At 38.6% G+C, this 22,878-nt stretch overlaps 1 protein-coding gene across 8 annotated transcripts in view; it reads right to left on the bottom strand.

The window, feature by feature from the left end:
* Window positions 1–22,878, bottom strand: part of ASPH (aspartate beta-hydroxylase) — a 222,123-nt gene that overhangs the window by 31,289 nt on the left and 167,956 nt on the right. For all 8 annotated transcript variants that reach the window (XM_063079431.1, XM_063079429.1, XM_063079426.1 and 5 more), the window contains one exon: window positions 17,544–17,681. In XM_063079431.1, coding sequence (XP_062935501.1) covers window positions 17,544–17,681 — 138 coding nt within the window. The remainder of the gene's footprint in view (window positions 1–17,543; window positions 17,682–22,878) is intronic.

Below are 22,878 nucleotides of genomic sequence, written 5' to 3' on the forward strand. Positions count from 1 at the left end.
CTAAATGTTTAATGGGCCCTGGGTTTCCTTACACTGCAAGCCTTCTTATGTCACAGTCATTATTGGCAAGTGGTCATCTTAAATTACTTTCTTTTTTTAAAAAAGTCATAACCAGATACAATGTTAACATTCCTGCAAATAAAGGTAGTTGGCAACGTAAAGCACAACCACACTGCACTGAGTTTTAAACTGTACTGAGGTGTCACACTTGCTGAGATTCTGTGCTGCTGGGGACCCTGTGTTTAATACTCAGGCCTTGCTTTTCTTCTTAAATATAGCAGCACTTAAAACAGGCAGGGCTAAAATGAAAAAGCCCAAGGAAATAGAATTTTGAAATAAGGACTTGATTAGCAAAAAAGAGAATGACACAATACATAAGAGCAGACATCAGTAACTGTGAGTGGTAGTACCAGCAAAGATACAGATTTTGAAGACAAGAAAACCTCAGTTCAAATCCCAGCCCTGTCACTATTAAATATAGAACCTTAGGCGAATAATTTCTTAACTTCTCTAAGCCTTATTTTACTCATATATAAGTAGACACAATAATACCTATATTTTAGAGCTGTTGTAAAGATTAGAAATATATACAAAAGTGCTCAGCACCACTGATTGCAAAGAGGAACTATGTAATAGATGATAGTTATTACATTACGATTTCAATAAATAATATCTCAAAATTGACTTTCCAAGTCAATTTTTAGAAATAAGGAAATATTTTCTTACAAAAACAAGGTAATAAATAAGTGAAAATTACAAATCCTAATTAGAGTAACAATAACTAATGTTTATTAAGTACTTCCTACTTATTAAATATTCTGAACAACCCGTGGAACAGGTACAATTGCCACAGGCATTTCGCAGATACTGAAACTGAAACACAAAGAACGTTGCTTAATGTCACATAGTTTTTAAGGAATGAACCAAAAAATTAAAACCAGGTGATGTGGCTATGAAACCTCTGCTCCAAACTACTTCAGTATATTGCCTCCTCGATGGTTCAGTTAGGTTCTTCGTTGAGCTCTAGAAACTTGTTTTCAACATATTTAAACTACAATGCACTATTGTAATTTCCCATTTTTAACAGATTATTGGGATACCATAAGGTTCACTCAATTAACTTCTACAGTTCAGTGGTTTTCAGTATAGGAGGGTACTTCAAAAAGTTCGTGGAAAAATAGAATTGAAAGATAATACACATCTTTCCATGACCTTTTTCAAGTACCCTCGTATTTACAGAGTCAAGCAAACATCAACTCCATCAAATTTTTAAATATTTTCATCACCCCAAAAAGTAATTTCCTACCCATTAGCAGTCACTCTCCCTGACCCCATCCCCTCAGACCTGGCAACTACCAATCTTCTGTCTCTATGGATTTGCCAAGCCTGGACAGTTCATATAAATAGAAACATGTTACACACGGTCTTTTGGAATCGTCCTTTTTCACCTAGCATAATGTTTTCAAGGTTCATCTGTGTTATACTAGGTACGAGTACTTCATTCCTCTTTAACAGCCATTGTGTACATACACCACATTTTGTTTATTCATTCATTCATCATCTAGATGGACATTTGGGTTGTTTCTACTTTTTTGCTATTGTGAATGATACCATGAACACTCGTGTACATATTCTTGCATGAACATGTTTTCATTTCTCTTGGGTATGTACCAAGGAGTAGATTGCTGGGCTATGCAGTAACTAACTCTATGTTTTAACTTTCTAAGGAACTGCCATGCTGTTTTCCAAACTGACTGCACCACTTTATATACCCACCAGCAAATGAACATCTGAGGTTCCAGTTTCTGTGAACATGTACCAACGCTTACTAATATTTATCCTTGTTCGTTACAGCCATCCTAGCGGGTGGCAACTGGTATCCCATTATGGTTTTGATTTGCATTTCCCTAGTGACAAAAGATACTGAGCATCTTTTCATTTGCTTCTTGTCTATTTGTTTATCTTCTTTGAATAAATATCCATTCAAATCCTTTCCCCATTTTTAAATTGGGTTGTCTTTTTATTATTGAGTTTTCAGAGTTCTTTATATATTCTGGATACAAGTCCCCCATCAGGTATATGATTTGCAAATATTATCTTTCATTCTGTGGTTTTATTTTCCAGATTATTTAGGGTGTTCTTTGAAAAACAAAAAGGATGAGTTTTGATGAAATCCATTTCATCTATTTTGTCTTTTGTCACTTGTGTTTTTGGTGTCATACTTAAAAAAAAATATCGCCTAACTTAATGTTACAAAAACTTACTTCTACATTTTTCTCTATGAGCTTTATAGTTCTATCTTTTACATTTTGGTCTATTTCCATTTTGAGTTCATTTTTGTGTACAGTGCAAGGTATCTCCATTCTTTTGCATGTGGATATCCAGTTCTTCCAGCACCATGTGTGAAAAAGACTATTCTTTCCCCATTGCACTATCTTGGCACCCTTGTCAAGAATTGATTGATCATAAATGACCCTCAGTTTTGTACTGATCTATATGTCTAATCAAGACAGTATCATATTTGTCTTGATTACTGCTGCTGTGTAGTAAGTTTTAAAATTGGAAAGCATGAGTCCTCCAACTCTGTTCTTTTTCAAAATTGTTTTAGCTATTTTGGGTCTCTTATATTTTCATGTAAATTTTAAGATCTGCTTTTAATTTCTGTTAAAAAAAAAAAAAGCTAGATAGAAAATTGATGGAGATTGTGTTGAAGATTTACACCAATTTGGGGAATACTGCTATCTTAGCAATATTAAGTATTCTGATCCACAAACATAGAATGTGTTTTCATTTATTCGGATGTTTTTAAATTTCATTCAATAAGGTTCTGTAGTTTTCAGTATACGTCTTACACTTCTTCGTAATATTTATTTGTAAGTATCTGTTATGGGTTGCATTGTGTCCTCCAAAATACTTATCTTTTTTTTCTTTTCTTTTTTTAAAAAAATTTTTATTGAATCAGAATTGATTATACATATTTTTAGGGTTCAACATTGAGATATGTTGATCAAATTAACATTCCTATTATATATATTGTTACAAATCATAATTATTCTTTATGCCCCTTGTCCAATCTCTCCCCATCCCTCTCTCTCTCCCCCCCGCCAATTACCCTAGATTTCTTCTCTCCTTCTGAAAGAATAGTGGTTATTCGGTTGATTTGTTGCCTAGATGATCTGTCCAATGCTGAGAGGTGTGGTCAGGTCCCCCAATATTATCATAGGGCAGATGCTTCTTCTGTCACTTTGAAATGGCCTTTGTGAAGAGAGAGATCCTCTTTTCTTTATCTCTGCTGGTGACTCTCCTTGTGTCAATCCACTCCAGTGGCTGGCAGACCATCTGCATGGTGGTTGTGGTGTCTAGCTGCTTTTGCAGCAGCCATGGTGATTGTGGTGGCTGTGTTGGGCCACCCACATGGAGGTGATGTTTTTGGCATGCTCCTTGGCATGGGCAGTATGCCTGGTTGTGGGGAGAGTCTGGTCCCCAACTTCATGCCTCAGGACCCCGGCCAGGCCCTGAGGTACTGGTGCAGTAAGCCTGGTTGTATGAGGAGTTTCCGGTCCCCAGACCCATACCTTGGGTTCCTGGATGGGCCCTGAGGCACTGGCATGGTATGCCTGGTTGTGTGTGTGGGGGAGGTCCGTTCCCCAGCTCCAAGCCTCAGGCCCCTGGGCAGGGCCCTGAGGCACTTTTGGTGTGTCTGGTTGTGGGCAGGGACTCTGGTCCCCTTCCCCATGTCTTGGGTCCTATGGTATGCTCCAATGTACTGGTGTGGTGTGCCTGGTTGTGGGGGGTGGTCCAGTCTCTGGCTGCATGCCCCGGGCCCCTGGGCAGGCCCTGAGGTGCTGGCAGTATGCCTGGATGTGAGAGTGGTGTCTGGTCTCCAACTCCATGCCTCATGTCCCCTGGTGGGCCCCAAGGTGCTGGTGGTATGCTGGGCCAGAACTAATTTTTCGTCCTTTGCTTACTTCTAAAATGGGGGAACTTCCTGTGGGAACAAGTACTTGAGCTTTGTGGTTGAGCTAAATTGCTGCTTTGCTGCTGTTTCCCTAGGGAAGGCTTTTTAGCAGCTCAGGGTTTAATGGTTGACCTTATATGTACTTCTGGCATTCCAGAGACCTGGTGTACCTGGGTTGTGTAGAAACTCTGATCTGGGCCTGAATCTTTTCATCAAACTACACCCCATGCAATTCTGCACTCCCGACCCATCTCCTCTGAGTGGTCCTTAGCTGATTGGGGGCAGATAGGCTGTCCTTGCTGTGTCCCAGTGCTCTCCTGGTGGGTCTGTCTCCCTCACTACCCGTGCTCCAAACACTTCCCACAGGATGGGCCCTATGCAGGTCCCTTGCGATGACTCACTGGCCTCTGAATGGCTCCCCTTTTATAGCTGTTCTGGCTCCTTGCTCCTGCATGGGTCCATGGGAACCTTATTAGTAGTCTTGCTGTCCTGGAGGCCAGCAAGGATCTCTTCACCCCTGCCACCTCTAAGTAACTCCATCTGAAGGGCAGAGCCATGGCTTCTGCCAGCTCCTGCTCCATGTGCTTAGCAGCTGGAGCCTTAAGGCGGCCATGGCCTGAAACGCTCCGAGCAGTTTTTTCTTTTTCTCATCATGGTTTCTCCCACCTTCAAGCACTCCATAGGCCCCTGAGCTCCCGTGGTCCCAACTTGGCTGATGTTACATTTTTATAGTTGTAAATTGGTTGATTTGTGGGAGAGAGTGATGCTGGGGACCATCTATTCTGCCATCTTGACCGGAACTCCTAAAATACATATCTTGAAGTCCTAACCCCAGTACCTTATTTGAAGACAGGGTCCTCACGAAGTCAATCAAGTTAAAATGAGGACAACAGGGTAGGCCTTAATCCAATATGACTGGTGTCCCTATAAAAAGGGAAAATTTGGGGACAGACATACACACAAGAACACCTGTGAAGATGAAGACAGAGATCCACAAGCCACAGAACACCAAAGACTGCCAGAAAACCACCAGAAACTAGGAGAGAGGAATGGAACAGGTTCTCTCTCACTGTCCTCAGGAGGAACCAACCCAGCCGACAACTTGATCTTCGATTTTATGCCTCCAGAAAAGTGGAAAAATAAGTTTCTATTGTTTAAGCCCCCCAGTTTGTGCTACTTTGTTATGGTGGCCCTAGAAAACTAATATAGCATTGTATTCTTTTTTTATGCTCTTGCAAATGGAATTGTTTTCTTAATTTCATTTGAGAATGTTTTTTGTTAGTGTAAAAAAGTGCAAATGGCTCTGCTCTCTCTGTTTCCACCATCTTGCAATGGGAGACTCCCAGGTCACTGTTGCCACCACCAGATGGACTTTGGACTTCTCAGCCTCAGAAACTTTTTCAGAGGAGTGATATCATCAAGATGTTGGAATAGACGATTCTCAGCATCACTCCTCCCCTCAAGTGATCCATTTATAACTATTAAAAAGCAAAGACTGCCAACCTGGGACTGATGGAGTGGGGGGCAGAGGAGAGACCTGTGGATTTCAGGAAGGCACGAGACCATGGCAAGATGGTGTAGGGACAGCACCTATTGTTCTGAGCCCTGGCCACTTCTGAGGCAGACTGGTACAAAAGAGGGGAGTAACTGCTGCACATAGATCAAAGCTGAAAAAAATCTACAATGGCACCCTTTTTATAAACCTGCTTGGAGTTTGCAGGGGAGAGGAGGGTTTCAGAGTGTACCATACCAGCCTACGAGCCGTAAAGACCACTAGCAAGATTCCCCTGGACCCACATATGAGTGAGCAGCTGCAACCAACTGGAGAAAAGAGCTGTTCAGAGGCTGGTCTTGAATCCATCTGAAAAATATCTTGTGTGGGTGTTGAGAGACAAAATTTGAATCCAACTATCCTATTGAATGAACACTGGACTTCAGAAATCCTACAAAATTTTTTAGGGCAGCAGCAGAGGAACCGGCAGCAGCAGCAGCAGCGGAGGAGCTGACAGTGGCGTAAGCAGCACCGGCGGTAGTGGCGCCAGCGGCAGCAGTGGGGGAAGCGGCACCAGCAGTAGTGGCAGCAGTGGTGGGAGCAGGGGAAGCAGTGGCAGCGGAGACAGTGGCAGTGGTGCTGGCGGCAGCGGCAGCAGTGGGGGAAGCGGCAGCGGCAGCAGCGACATCCTGCAGTACTGCCCCATCACTCAGCAGCCCGGCAGAGTCCAAGCTGACCAGAGAGGTGGCTCCCCGGAGAGGCCCAAGACCTGAGACAACCACACACGCAAGGCACTAGTGGCCAACTGAGTAGTCACTGAGGGAGCCATACCAAATTGGCAACCACAGCAACATCTTAGTCAGTCAAAAGTGTCAAACCTGTGGACTGTGAAACCCCCTGCCACAAGGAATAAACATCAAAACAAAAATACCAGAAATACAAAAAATCAAGAAAGTACACTACCAAAAGTTAATAAATCTCAAACTCTAGATCCTATAGAACAAGAACCCCTTGAAATGACTGACAAGGAATTTCGAGTGATAATTCTAAGGAAACTGAATGAGATACAAGAAAACTCAGCTAGACATCATGATGAAACGAGGAAAAGTATACAGGACCTGAAAGAGGAAATGTACAAGGAAATCAATGTCCTGAAAAAAAATGTAGCAGAACTTGCCGAACTGAAGAACTTATTCAGTGAAATAAAAAACACAACGGAGAGTTTAACCAGCAGGCTTGTCGAAGTTGAAGAGAGAACCTCTGAACTTGAAGATGGGCTGTCTGAAATAACACAAGCAGACAAAAAAAAAAAAAAAAGAAAAAAGAAAAAAGAATCAAAGGCATTGAAGAAAATCTGAGAGAGATATCAGACAACCTTAGGTGCTCAAATATCCGAGTCATGGGTATTCCAGAAGGGGAGGAAAAAGGAGATTGCATTGAAAACATATTCAACAAAATAGTGGCAGAAAACTTCCCAGGTATAGGAAAAATCACAGATCTTCAGATCCAGGAAGCTCAACAATCTCCAAACGTATTCAACCCAAAAAGGTCTTCTCCAAGACATGTTATAGTCAAACTGGCAAAACTCAAGACACAGAGAGAATCTTAAAAGCTGCAAGAGAGAAGCATCAAATCACCTATAAGGGAGCCCCAATCAGGCTCACATCAGACTTTTCATCACAAACCCTAAAAGCCAGAAAGGAATGGGATGATATATTCAAAATATTACAAGACAGGGATTGTCAGCCAAGAATACTCTACCCTGCAAGGCTATCCTTCCAAAATGAAGGGAAAATAGTATATTTCTCAGACAAACAAAAACTGCGGGAGTTCACCACCACACAACCACCCTTACAAGAAATCCTCAAGGGAGTACTGGGTTTGGTTTCTGAAAAATAACTAACACTGCCATAAAAACCCAAGAAAAATCTAAACCAACTAGGATAATAAAAATGGCATTCATGAAGAGAAAACAAACAAAAAGGCTATCTACAACCTAATGAACCAACAAACACAGAAAACAAACAGTAAATCAGAAAGCAAGGAACAAAAGAAACCTAAGACAACCAAACAACAATCAATAAAATGCTAGGAATAAATCAACACTTTTCAATAACAAGTGTTAATGTAAAAGGCTTAAATTCCCCAATCAAAAGACACAGACTGGCTGACTGGATTAAAAAGGAGGACCCAACTATATGACGCCTTCAAGAGACCCACCTCACCCATAAAGACTCACATAGACTAAGAGTGAAAGGATGGAAAAAGATTTACCATGCAAACAGAAAAGAAAAACGAGCTGGAGTAGCTATTCTTATATCTGACAAAGTAGACTTTAAACTAAAAGCCATAAAAAGAGACAATGAGGGACACTACATAATGATAAAAGGACTGATCCATCAAGAAGACATAACAATCATAAATATGTACGCACCCAATGTTGGAGCAACCAGATTTATAAAACAAACTCTATTAGACCTAAAGAAGGAAATAGACACTAATACCATAATAGCAGGGGACCTGAACACCCCACTGTCAATATTGGACAGACCATCTAGGCAAAGAATCAGCAGAGAAACACAAGATCTAAACAATACTCTAGACCAACTGGACATGGCAGATATCTACAGAACATTCCATCCAACAACCTCAGAATATTCATTCTTCTCATCAGCACATGGATCATTCTCCAGGATAGATCACATATTAGGTCACAAATCAAGTCTCAATAAATTTTAAAAAATTGGAATTATCCCATGTATTTTCTCAGACCGCAATGGATTAAAACTAGAAATCAATAACAAATGAAATTCTGGAAACTATACAAACACATGGAAATTAAACAGCATTCTACTTAATGACATATGGGTCCAAAAAGAAATCAAGCAGGAAATCAAAATATTTATTGAAACTAATGAAAATAATGATACATCATACCAAAACCTGTGGGATACTGCAAAAGCAGTATTAAGGGGGAAATTTATTGCATTAAATGCTCACCTCAGAAGAATGGAAAGATGTCAAGTGAACAACCTAACACTTCACCATAAAGATCTAGAAAAACAAGAACAATCCAAACCTAAAGTTAGCAGACGGAAAGAAATCATTAAGATCAGAGCAGAACTTAATGAAATTGAAACCCAAAAAACAATACAAAAGATCAATGAATCAAAAAGTTGGTTTTTTGAAAAGATAAATAAAATTGACAAACCATTAGCATGGCTAACAAAAAAAAGAAGAGAGAAGATTCAAATAACAAAAATTAGAAATGAAAAAGGTGATATTACAGCTGATTCATCTGAAATATAAGGAATCATTCGAGAGTACTATAAACAACTATACACCAACAAGTTTGAAAACCTGGAGGAAATGGACAAATTTCTGGACACACACAAGCTCACAAAACTGAGCCATGAGGATGTAGAAAATCTGAACAGACCAATAACAATAAAGGAGATTGAAGCTGTTATCAGAAAGCTCCCAACAAATAAAAGCCCAGGACCAGATGGATTCACAGCAGAATTTTACCAAACATTCAAAGAGGAATTGACACCGATTCTTTACAAACTATTCCAAAAGATTGAAACAGACGCAAATCTCCCAAACTCATTCTATGAAGCAAACATCATCCTGATACCAAAACCAGGTAAAGATATAACCAAAAAAGAAAACTACAGGCCGATATTCTTGATGAATATAGATGCAAAAATCCTCACTAAAATACTAGCAAACAGAATACAGCAACACATACGTAAAATTATTCACCACGATCAAGTGGGATTCATCCCAAGGATGCAAGGTTGGTTCAACATATGCAAATCAATAAATGTGATACACCATATTAATAAAATCAAACACAAGGACCATATGATCATCTCTATAGATGCTGAAAAAGCATTTGATAAAATTCAACACTCATTCATGACAAAGACCCTCTATAAGTTAGGTATAGACGGAAAGTATCTCAACATAATCAAAGCCATATATGATAAACCCACTGCCAATATCATCCTGAATGGGGAAAAGCTGAAAGCTTTTCCTTTAAGAACAGGAACTAGACAAGGATGCCCACTCTCACCACTCCTATTCAACATAGTGTTGGAAGAACTAGCCAGAGCAATCAGAGAAGAGAAGGAAATAAAGGGCATCCAGATTGGAAAAGATGAAGTCAAAATGTCCCTGTTTGCAGATGACATGATCCTATATATTGAACAGCCTAAAGCTTCCACAAAAAAACTCTTGGAAGTGATAAATGATTTCAGCACAGTAGCAGGATACAAAATCAACACACAAAAATCAGTAGCATTTCTTTTCTCCAACAGTGAACATGCGAACGAGAAATCAAGAAAGCCTGCCCATTTACAATAGCCACCAAAAAAATAAAATACTTAGGAATTGAATTAACCAAGGAGGTGAAAAATCTCTATAATGAGAACTACAAACCACTGCTGAGAGAAATTAGAGAGGATACAAGAAGATGGAAAGATATCCCATGCTCTTGGATTGGAAGAATCAACATAGTGAAAATGTCCATACTACCCAAAGTGATATACAAATTCAATGCAATCCCCATCAAAATTCCACTGACATTTTTCTCAGAAATGGAAAGAACTATCCAGACATTTATATGGAATAACAAAAGACCATGCATAGCCAAATCAACACTGAGCAAAAAAAATAAAGCTGGAGGCATAACACTACCTGACTTTAAACTATACTACAAAGCTATAATAACCAAAACAGTATGGTACTGGCATAAAAACAGACACACTGATCAATGGAATAGAATAGAGAATCCAGAAATCAACCCACACACCTACAGCCATCTGATCTTTGACAAAGGCACCAAGCCTATACACTGGGGAAGAGATGGCCTCTTTAGCAAATGGTGCTGGGAGAACTGGATATCCATATGCAGGAGAATGAAACTAGACCCATACCTCTCACCATACTCTAAAGTCAACTCAAAATGGATTAAAGAATTAAATATACACCCTGAAACAATAAAACTTCTTAAAGAAAACATAGGAGAGACCCTTCAGGAAATAGGACTGGACACAGACTTCATGAATAAGACCCCAAAAGCATGGGCAACCAAAGGAAAAATAAACAAATGGGACTATATCAAACTAAAAAGCTTCTGCACAGCAAAAGAAACAATTAACAGAGTTAAAAGACAACCAACAGCGTAGGAGAAAATATTTGCAATATATACATCTGACAAAGGATTAATATCCAGAATATACAAGGAACTCAAACAACTTTACAAGAAAAAGACAAGCAACCCAATTAAAAAACGGGCCAAAGAGCTAAGCGGGCATTTCTCTAAGGAAGATATACAAATGGCCAACAGACATATGAAAAAATGCTCAACGTCACTCAGCATCCGGGAAATGCAAGTCAAAACTACACTGAGATACCATCTCACCCCAGTTAGGATGGCTAAAATCCAAAAGACTCTGAACGATAAATGCTGGCAAGGTTGCAGAGAAAAAGGAACTCTCATACATTGTTGGTGGGACTGCAAAATGGTGCAACCTCTATGGAAAATGGTATGGAGGTTCCTCAAACAATTGCAGATAGATCTGCCATATGACCCAGCTATCCCAGTGCTTGGAATATACCCAGAGTTATGGAAATCATCAAGTCGAAGGTATACCTGTTCCCCAATGTTCATCGCAGCACTCTTTACAATAGCCAAGAGTTGGAACCAGCCCAAATGTCCATCATCGGATGAGTGTTTATGGAAAATGTGGTATATCTACACAATGGAATACTACTCAGCTGTAAAAACGAATGAAATATTGCCATTTGCAACAACATGGATGGACCTTGAGAGAATTATATTAAGTGAAACAAGTCAGGCACAGAAAGAGAAATACCACATGTTCTCATCTATTGGTGGGAGCTAAAAATAAATAAATAAATTCACACACACACACACACACACAAAAAAACCGGGGGGGGGGGGAAGAAGACACAACAACTACAATTACTTGAAGTTGATACGACAAGCAAACAGAAAGGACATTGTTGGGTGGGAGGGGGGAGAGGGAGGAGGGAGGGGGGTTTCGGTAATTGGCCACAATAATCAACGACAATGTATATCGACAAAATAAAATTAAGGAAAAAAAATTAATAAAAAATTAAAAAAGTACAAATGATTTCTATACAATCTTGTATCCTGTAACCTTGATGAACCCTTTATTAGTCTTAATAGTTTTTTTTAGTGACTTCCTTAGGATTTTCTATACATAGGATAATGTCATCTACAAATACAGATAATCTCACTTCTTCCTTTCAGTCTCTCAACGCTAAGGATGACATTAACGATTGGTTTTTCCTAAGTGCCCTTTTTCAGGTTAGGGAAGTTCCCATCTATTCCTAGTTTTTTGTTATTGTGGTGGTGTGTGTCTATTATGAAAGGGTGTTGGATACTGTCAAAAGTTTTTTCTATGTCTACTAAGGTGACCATGTAATTATCATTATTTTTTTGACTTGTAAGGGGATCGTAACCCTCAGCTTGGTGTTGTCTATACCACGCTCACCCAGTGAGCTAACCGGCCATCCCTATATAGGATCTGAACCCGTGGCCTTGGCGCTACCAGCACCGCACTCTCCCCCGTGAGCCACAGGGCTGGCCCAAAAGTGACCATGTAATTTTAGTTCTTTATTCTATTAATATGACTTATTGCGTTGATTTATTTTCATTTGGATTCCTCAGAAAGATCCCACTTGGTCATGGTATATAATTCTTTTTACATGTTGCTGGACTCAGTATTCTAATATTTTGCTGAGGATTTTCATGTCTATATTTGTAAGGAATGTTGGTCTGCAACTTTCTTTTTCTGTGATGTTTTTGTTTGGTTTTGGTATCAGAGCGATACTGGCCTCATAAAATGAGTTGGTAGGTGTTCCCCCCTCTTCTATGTTTTGGAAGAATTTGTGAAGGATTGGTGCTAATTCTTATTTAAAAATTTGATATAGTTCACCAGTAAAGAAATCTGGGCCTGGGCTTATCTTTGTGAGAAGCTTTTAAATTACAGATTTAGCCTCTTTACTTGTTACAGCTCTATTCAGATTTTCTGTTTCTTTCTGAGTCAGTTTCAGTAGTTTGTGTCTTTCTTGCAACTTATCCATTTCATCTAGGTTACCTGATGTGTTGGCATATAGTTCATCACAGCATTCCCTTACAATCCTTTTGAGTTGTGTAAGGTTGGTAGTGATATATGTTTTCACTTCTGGTTTAAGTAATTTGAGTCCTCACTTTTTAGAAAATTAGACAGCCTAGCTAATAGTTTGTGAAACAATCTATTTTTAAAAAAAACAAATTTTGGTGTCATTGATTTTCTCTGTTGTTTTTCTATTCACTGTTTCATTTATTTCCACTCTAATCTTTATTTCCTTCTTTCTGCTTGTTTTGGGTTTACCTTGCTCTGCTATGATAGTTTCATAAAGTGCACTATTTGATTATTGTTTTATGACCATTTTTCTTTTTCTTTTTTTTTTTTAATTTTTGTTTAAAAGATGACTGGTAAAGGGATATTAACCCTTGACTTGGTGTTGTCAGTACCACGCTCTCCCAAGTGAGCTAACTGGCCATCCCTCTACAGGGATCCGAACCCATAGCCTTGGTGTTATCAGCACCACACTCTCCCAAGTGAGCCACAGGCCGGCCCCCATTTTTCTTTTTTAAATATAGGCATTAACAAGTACTAATTTCTAAGAACTACTGTAGCTGCATCCTATAAGTTTTGCTATGTGGTCTTCTTGTTTCATTCCATTAGTTACTTAAAAATGCAGTGTTCAATTTTCACATATTTGCAAATTCTTCAATTTTTTTTGTTAATAATTCATAATTTCATTCTATTGTGGTCAGAGAACATGTTTTGCATGATTTCAATGTTTTTAAATTTACTGAGGCTTGTTGTGGTTTAACATAAGGTCTGTTCTGGAGAATGTTCCATGTGCTTCCGAGAAGAATACGTATTCTGCTTTTTTCAAGGAAGATCAAAAAGGATGCCAGTTGTGGCAATTGCTTATATGTAAGGAATGCTAAGTAGTAAGAATTTTATATCCCTGGAACTTTTGGCATATCTATAAAACAGCTGGAGAAAAGCAAGATAATAGAAACTTACACAATGAACCTAATTTTTGAGAATTTATCATGTACTAGATACCATGCTAGTCCTGAATAAGACAGACACGGTTGCTACTGTCTTAGAGCCCAGGGTCTAATACAACTATAGAGAACTAAATAAGCTATTAGAATACAGTGTGCTCTGTGCTTAAAAAGGACGTATAAGGTGCTTTTGGAAATATGCAAGGAGAGTGTATTAGTCCATTTCTGTTGCTTATAACAGAACACCTGAAACTGGGTAATTTATAAAGAAATACAATGTATTTCTTACAGTTTTGGAGGCTGGGAAGTCCAAAGTCCAGGGAGCACATCTGGTGAGGGCTTTTCTTGGTGTTAATTCTCCACAGCAACGCAAGGTACCACATAGCAAAATGGGCTGAGCAAGAGAGCTAACCTGCTCACTCAAGCTCCATATAAAGTCATCAGAACCATGCCCAGCCCAGGACCACCCATTAAACCATCAACCCAGTACTCCATGAATGGGTCAATCCATTAACGAGGGAACAGTCCTCACAATCTAATTACCTCTTTAAGGCCCCACCTTTCAATTACCTTAATAGGATTTCCCAATCACTTAACACTGTGACAGTGGGGATGAAGTACCCAACACATGAAATCTGAGGGGACACATTCAACCCATAGCAGAGGGATACCTGACTTACATTCCTAGAAGAAGTGTCAACATATCTAACATGGAAGGATAAATAGGAATTGGCCGTGAAGGGTGTAAGAGAGAAGGAAAAGGAGAAGGGGTAAAAAAAAAAGTGTCCTCCAGGAAGAAGGACTATCGTATGGGAAGGTCTGGTCCTAGGAGAAGTTGTGGCTGAAATGAAGACCGTAAAGGGCAGTGGTAAGTGAGAAGGATGGAATAATAAGCCAGGTATTCTGGGTAAAGCTTTGGGCTGAATGTTTGTGTTCCCCGAAATTCATATGTTGAAACCTAATTACCAATGTGGCGATACTAGGAAGTGGGGCCTTTGGGGGGTGATTTAGGTGGATGGGATTTGTGCCCTTATAAAAGAGGCCTTAGAGAGTTGCCTTTCTGCTTCACCATGTGAAGACTCAGCAAGAAGGTGCCATCCATGAACCAAAAAGTGGGCCCTCACCAGACACCTAATCTGCGGACACCTTGGTCTTGGACTTCCAGCTTCCAGAAATGTGAGAAATAAATTACTGTTGCCTATAAGCCACCCAGGTTATGGCATTTTGTGACAGCAGCCTGGATGGACTAAGATACTGACCAAAACTGTAAAGTTGGAAAAGAGTATTAACCAAGGGATTACATGGCAAGTTAATTTTCACATCGAATGTTAATGCGTCTGTACAGCTGGAGATAGAGCGAGTGAGAAGTCTATTTGGGGATCATGGCTTTGGTGGGAATTTTCACAGGAGCTGAACCACTGCAGAGAACGTTTTTTAGAAAATGAATGACAAGAAAGGGAAATCAGAGAACAGAGAACAGTGTCTGGGTTTGAGTGCATGTCCACAGTCTGTGAGGACCCTGAGCACCGTGGGCTGCCTTCCTGATCCACCACGCCTCTTTCTCCTGCTCCCAGAACCCCAACTTTGTTCGCACATCCACTTTACCCAGATAAGCCATTTGATTTAGAAGCTGACCCTTTCCTGGCTCCAGGGGCTGATCTTTGGTTTGAGGATAACCTTACAGCCCCTCACCAGTATTCATCCAGAGTGGAAATTTGACTTAACTTGGCTCAATCAAACTGAAGGGAAAGATTTTTGTTCCCTGACTGATAAAAAAGAGGTCCACTTTCTCCTCCTGAAAGCCTGTTGCCAGCTACTTGGTGTCTCAGACTCCCTTGAAACTGTGAGTGCCCATGTAATGTGGTTATCACCAGTAAGAGAGGGTCTGCCAGGAGGTATCTCCAAGGCCATTTAGGGCTGGTGGTGGCTCAACAGTGTTAGGAGCCTCCAAACTCTTTCTGTCCTCTGCTCCAGCTGCTGCTGGCTCCCATCTTGCAGTAAGCTAGCAAAACACAAAGGTGATGAAGGAGGAAGTGTACAGCCAAGAAAATCTCCCCGATTATGCAACCCCTGAAGTCTGCTCTACTGCTAGGCTTCCAGTTACATGAACCAATAAAGTTCCTTGTCGTTTAAGCCTGGTTTGAATTGCATTTCTGAACTTGACAGCATCCTAAAATCTACAATAGGAAAATAAACTCACAAAGAAACCAAAAAAAAAAAAAAAAAAAAAAAGGTTAAGAGGTAGAGGAGAATCAGAAGAGTTCATTACGATCCAGTGTGAATCACTGACAATGCTAAATGTAGTGGATTTATCAAGGAAGATGTTCTTCCTACAGTATTTCTGATTTGGAGAGGGAATCTCTGTATTCAGTGTAACCATACCATGGTTTTCTGATCTATGTAATTCTCAAAGGCTAACTGATGGTAGTCAACTTTACATCTGGATTCTAGTACTTATAAGTATGCTTTTATAATGAAATGCAGAATAAACGTGGCCAAGTAAGAGCTTTGTACTGTAAGTACACAGAAACTTCTCTTTTCAAATTAATCAGTGAAGTCTTGTACGTATCAAAGATACATTCTTTCAAGATGTTCTTTAACAAAAAAATTATGAAAAAAAAATTTAAACATATACCTAAAGTCAGAAAGAATAATAAACATAACAAAGCGCCATATATCCATTGCTCAGATGCTAGAATTATCAATATTTTGTCACTCGTGTGCTTCCCTCACATATAAAATCAACTGTTTGAAAATCAGAATATGTTTTCTTATATAAACCATGTATAAATGGCAGTTAGAATCTGAAGCCAGAACATGGAAGCCCATCCCATAAGATACATTACATTTTTACATTCTGAATAGAAAACAACGTTATTGAAACCATTAGTTATTTAACTATGAGTCCCATTAATGTGTCTAAGAAAAAGAAGAGACTTACCAAAGCAAAAAATGTCTGACCAGCCTCTACTAAAATCGCTAAGTAGACATATAAAAACTTCCAATTTTTTAGTAGTATTGTTAGAATCACTTAGTTGCATCATCTTAAATATCTGCCACACGTTTCCTAAAAATATTTCTATCTGCTTTTTCTCTCCACAGCTTGAGGTCCAGTGGTTCTCAAAGTGTGGTCCAGGAACACCTGGGTGTTCCCTAAACCCTTTGAGGAGGTCAGCAAGATCGAAACTATTGTCTTAATAATACAAAGATGTTATTTGCTCTTTTCATGCTTATTCTTTCATGGGCACACGGTGGAATTTTCCAGAGGCTACATGATGTATAATATCACTGCTCTAATGGGTATACATGTGAAGCAGATGTGAGAATCCTTCTGTCTTCTATTAAACCAGACATTAAAAAGATTTATGAAAATATAAAACAATTCTAATCTCATTACATTTTTTGTTTTACAAATATAATTTTTTAAAAAGTCATTTATATTAACATGTAATGGGGTTATTATTTTTATTTTTAAGGAATTCATAAATAATTATAAAATTTTATTTCAATTTTAATTTCTAATGCTTGTATTAAAAGATATGATCTGCATAAAAATTTCTAGGGGTGTTCAATGATTTTTGAGAGTGTAAAGGTGTCCTAAGGCCAAAGAGTTTGAGAACTATTCTTCTAGGCAAATACCCTTCTTCATTATCTAAATGAAACTTTTGGCTTAAGAGTTTAAAAGAAATTCTTTTCCTTGGGCTGGCCAGTTAGTTCAGTAGGTTAGAGTGCAGTGTTGATAACATCACCATCAAGGTTTCAGATCCTCGTACTGGCAAGCCACCAAAAAAACAAAAAAACAAAAAACAAAAAAAATACATATATATATATTTTTTTTTTCAATATTTTTTGCATATGTCACTGGAAATAAAATCTATCCCCTACCTGAAATTCCTTTCCATGGTAAACGTTCTCTGATTTTGAGTAGGAAATAGATATTAGATGAGGATGATGTCTAAGATGACACTTACCTTTACTAATTCTGTGTAGCCTGTTTCTTTTGGGGTCCACCAAGGCTGAGCTTTCAGTCCATTCACATTGTAGAGTGAGCGCTGCCAAACAGACGCAAAGTGTCCTCTCCTGTGCCCAAGCTCGTACCACTTATATGCCTGAAAGAACAGAAAGACTGCACTCCACACCACTCTTCAGATAAAGCATTCTTATTAATTTTAAAATTAAAGATATTAAAAATAAGATTCATTTTGAGACATTTAAATAAAGAGCTTTTCCTGTCAGGCAGCCAAATCTGTTGAAAATCTGTGGAAATCTGGTAAAGGTACCGTTATTTCACTGGGTTTCTGATTATGACCTGTCAGGCTGTAAACTCTCTGAATCCTGGGTTCATGCCCCAACCTATTTTGGTCTCCTCCACAGTGGCCAGCACAGACTCCAGGACTTTTTTGTTGAATGGATAAATAACAAGATACCAAAGGGGACTATAGGAGGGGCCTTCGAAAAGTTCATGGAAAATGTGTATTATGACAAAACTATGCACAGATCGCAAAATTTTTTTGCACCAAAATAAATCCGTACTAACTTGTTATAACAGGTCTGAATAGGATCTACTTTGAGGCACTATGAAGGATAAGATATCAGTTTAAAAAGAGCCCCTACCAGAGCAACATGAATTCTGCTAAGATTGAAGCAAGAACAAACATCAGATTGACGGTGAAGTTGGGGGGAAGAATGGTGAAATCATTGGTGCTTTATGAAAAGTTAAAGGGGCCAATGCCCCAAAGAAATCAGCAGTTTACAAACGGATAACTCATTTTAAGAATGGATGAGACAACATTAAAGATGAAACCCCCAGCAGCAGACAATCCACATCAACTTACAAAGAAAAAACTAATCTCGTTCATGCTCTAATTGAAGAGGACTGAAGATTAAGAGAGAAACAACAGCCAACACCACAGACATCTCAACTGGTCCAGCTTCCACAATTCTGACTGAAAACTGAAGCTGAGCAAAGCTTCTGCTCGATGGGAGCCAAAACTGTTCTGCGCAGATGAGCTGCAGACAAGAGCAGAGCTTTCCATGGAAATTTTAAACAAGTGGGATCATGATCCTGAAACATTTCTTTAAAGAACTGTAACAGGAGATGAAACATGGCTTCACCAGTACAATCCTGAACACAAAGCACAAAGCAGGCTACCAAAGGTGGAGGTGGTCCCACCAAAGCAGAAGCAGACTAGCCAAGAGCAAAGATCACGGCAACAGTTTTTTTGGATGTTCAGAGCATTCTGCTTGTTGACTTTCTACAGAGCCACAGAAGGGTAACATCTGCTTATTTTGAGAGTGTTTTGAGAAAGTTAGCCAAAGCTCTACCAGAAAAACACCCAGGACAGCCTCACCAGAGAGGCCTTCTCCACCATGACAATGCTCCTGCTCACTCCTCTCATCAAACGTGGGCAATTTTGTGAGAATTTTGATGGCGGATCATCAGGCTTCCATCCTACAGTCCTGATTCAGCTCCTTCTGACTTCTTTTTGTTTCCTAATCTTAAAAAAATCTTTAAAGGGCATCTACTTTTCTTCAGTTAATAATGTAAAAAAGACACTGACATGGTTAAATTCCCAGGACCCTCAGTTCTTTAGGGATGGACTAAATGGCTGGTATCATTGCTTACAAAACTGTCTTGAACTGGATGGAGCTTATGTTGAGAAATAGAGTTTGTATTTTTTATTTTTACCTTTTAATTCATTTTTCCACTAACTTTTTCAAGTCCCCTTGTATTTATATTCCAGCTATCATTTCTTAAGTGCTATTGTTATGTTTCCTTTAAAAGGAAAAGATTATGATTTAAAATTTTTTTCAAAGATTTTGCATTTCCTGAATTGGAATGCTAAAATGGAGAGCAATTTCTTTTCTTATCTTATTTGTTGGCAGCTGGCTGGTAAGGGGATCCACACCCTTAACTTTGGTGTTACCGGTACCAGGCTCTCTCAAGTGAGCTAAACGGCAGTCCTGGAGTAATCTCTTTTCACATGCACTTTCTTTCCATATCCACATTTAATAAGGCTACCCCAAGGTGACAGGGTGCAAATCTTCCATTAAATTAAGTAGACAGAAGAGAAATATTAATATTACGAGCTGGCAATAAGTATAGTGAAAACCCACATTAGGTTTTTTAAAAGGGAACTTTTGTTCCTAATACACTTTTTTTTTTTTTTTTTTCTGCCATAAGGGATAACAATTGTGGTTTTAGGCTAGCTGTAACATGATACAACTTGACTCCAACAGGACTAGCCTTTTCAGGGACAGCTGGCTACAGAGCATGCTGCTCCATATGGCTCCTTCAAATGACACCCTAACCATATGTTCTCCAAGTGGCCTTTCCCATATGCTTCCTGCATTGTACAAGCTCCATTGTCTTTGTAATGGAGAACGTTTCTAGTGGTTCACTAATATTATTCCCTTTATTATTACAAGACTGCTCTAATGATTACTTTTGAAGCGTAATTTCAACTATATATTTTATCAATAAAAATAAGCATTTGCTATCAACTTGAATATCTTTTTCATAAAATCCTTTAAGTATAAAAAATATTAACTTTTAAAATTTTCTTAAAATTCACATTTCAAATTTTCCTTCATTAGAAAAATGAAGGGTGATAGTAATACCACCTCACATTTTCAATACCATTTACAGTTTACTACTTGCTTTTACATGTGTAATCTCATTTGATCTTTCCAATAAACCCAAATATCTCCATTTTAAAAATGTTGAAACTGGGGTTTATAAAGGCTACATATCATAAACTAGAATTGAGGGCTCCTGTTATTTGTTCTACTCTCCTATCTTTGGATCAATTAAAAAAACTATCAAAAGTAATTTTCTTATTTAGTTATATTTCTCATTAATATCTCAAATTAAGAATGCATATACTAACCATTCTTATATATTTTCCTTGAAATATGAGAGTACTTCAAATAGTTTGTGGAAAAACAGAATTAAAAGACAATACGAATCTATGAATTTTCTGAAGTACCCTCGTGCATGTAAGTTGTAGTTAGAGTTTCTTTAAAAATCAGAACATCAAAATGGCTAATTGTTTTCTGATTTAAAATAATTGCATGTACATTTTAAATTAATTTGGCTATTGTGGTTATTTTTGTCCAATTTGAATTTAGGATTTTATTTCCTATATCTTTTGGTGTTAAAGTGAACAACATAATATTTATTACAATGGATGACTTTTTTGAAAATCTGACAGTCCATTAATTTTTGAGTCATCAGCAATTCATATAAAGGACTAGGCATATGGGTAGAAGAGTAAGAAAAAAAAAATTGTCATAGGAAAACCAAAACAGCGAACATTATAGCTTCAGTTCAGGAGTGAGACATCACAGACTTGAGTTCTGGTCCTTGACACCCACCGTGCTGGTGCCTGTGCAAGGCACTTTGCTTAGCTTGGTGTGTTGAAACTGTCTATATGGTCTTTTCTGACACTCAAGGAAAGTACTACTGCTTCAAACAGGACCCTTAATTTTGCACTCTCCTGCCATTTAACTTTTGGGAGAAACAAAATCAGGAAAATGATATACCAGGAATTTAAAACAATCACCTTCAATGATGTATTATATAGAAGACCCAATGAATTCAGCTAGATTGCTTTTTTTTTTTTTTACATCTAAATTATCTTACAATAAAAATTGCTAGAAAATCAATGATCAAGGTAGAATCCTCTGAAATGTTCCTCCTTACTATTTCCTGCCCAATCAGGAATTTTACACATCTAATCAGGAGTACTAAAATAGTAAGATCAGGTAGGCCACTAGGTGTTTATGAATAAAACATACTCTTAAATGTTTTATATCAAATGTTGTACTTTCTTCAAATTATTGTTATGTAAGGTTTTCACACACATATCCCCACCCCCATATACACAGAAATAGTACATCTAAAGACTCCAGCTCTGAAAAGCCCAGGCCACATCGGTGGATGAGGTCGATGCCACGGACCAGAGTACACCAAATCCCCAGAACTGGCCCTGATGAAAAACTGTTGGGAGGAAGACAAGTGAGTTGTTTCTGTGACATCCGTAGGGTGACACTAAGCAGGCAACAGACATAGGAATCTGGACTTGGAGGAGACCATTCCAGCTAGAATGTGGATTCAGAAGTTATGGAAATATTAAGAACAGCTGAAGCTGAATTGCTGAAAGACTATCACGGTTTGTCTTTCTCCCTCTTCCTGTTCCTACTAAATGAACCTATTAGAGAAATTTTCCTCAAAACCTATTTTCTTGTCAGCCTCTGAAGCACAGAGGCCGTGGGTTTGCTTCTCATGCAGCCATCCTCTTGGGGCTGGAGCAGAGCTCCATGTGTGAAAACACGAAAAGGTGGCTGCTTCCTGATTTGCAAACTCAGAGCAAGACAACCAATTCAGATTCAACATCTACTATCGGGAATGTACTGAAATGGGGTTTCTACAGGCTAGTTTCTGTTCTCCTATAAGGATGAAGCCTTGTGAACTTTTTAAATTCAGGAACTGTGCTGTTCATTGCATATTAATGATAATTAAGCTGGTAGAACAGTCCCATAGGTTCAAATCCCAAGCCCTTAGCAAGTGTTTAGTGAATTCTTTGCCCTTGAAGTAAAGGCTGTTTTCATCTAAGAGGTGACATAAATCACACACTTCTTTTATCTGTCTTTGCCCTGACTCTGAAGTGTTCAAAGATAAATTAATTAGCATCAGTTATATTTATAGTAGTCAAACATGAACATTTATCCAGTGTTAGATATTGTAGCAAAATCTTTCTTATCCCTATCATTCAAAGGAGTCCCAGCCATTTACATTTAAAAGAATAAAGGAACACAAAAATGATTACTAATCAGCAGTTTCTTCTCCCTTCTTTCACTTTACTTCTAATGTCTCATTCTATGTCAGTTGACTGACTGGTAGGTTAAAGGGGAAAAGGTAAGAATAAGGAAAAATGTGCAAAGAAAACAGTGTCAGTTATCTAAACATTTATTACCTCAAATCGGTTCATGTCTTTAGCAGGCAATTATCCTGTCACAAACCCCCTTTTCTGAACCCTCAGTTGTGCACATGGTCCCATGCTCTTATTACTTTTAGAAACCTGAAGCTGTGTTATCCTTGTATATTACTTTATTACATACACAGAATGCAAAGGTTACAAAGTTTTAGTGTCTCACTTTACCCTTTCATCCACTGACTCTAAGAACAGCCCAGCCTTGACCCCCGCAGGGTACAGGACAGGACAGGACAGGTGGGCTTCACCTACCAGCAGCGCTATGTAAATCATGGTGTATCACAAAAGAGTTTTAAAATTTACAAAATGT

Source organism: Cynocephalus volans, chromosome 15 (assembly GCF_027409185.1).
Source record: "Cynocephalus volans isolate mCynVol1 chromosome 15, mCynVol1.pri, whole genome shotgun sequence".
NCBI classification, from domain to species: Eukaryota; Metazoa; Chordata; class Mammalia; order Dermoptera; family Cynocephalidae; genus Cynocephalus; species Cynocephalus volans.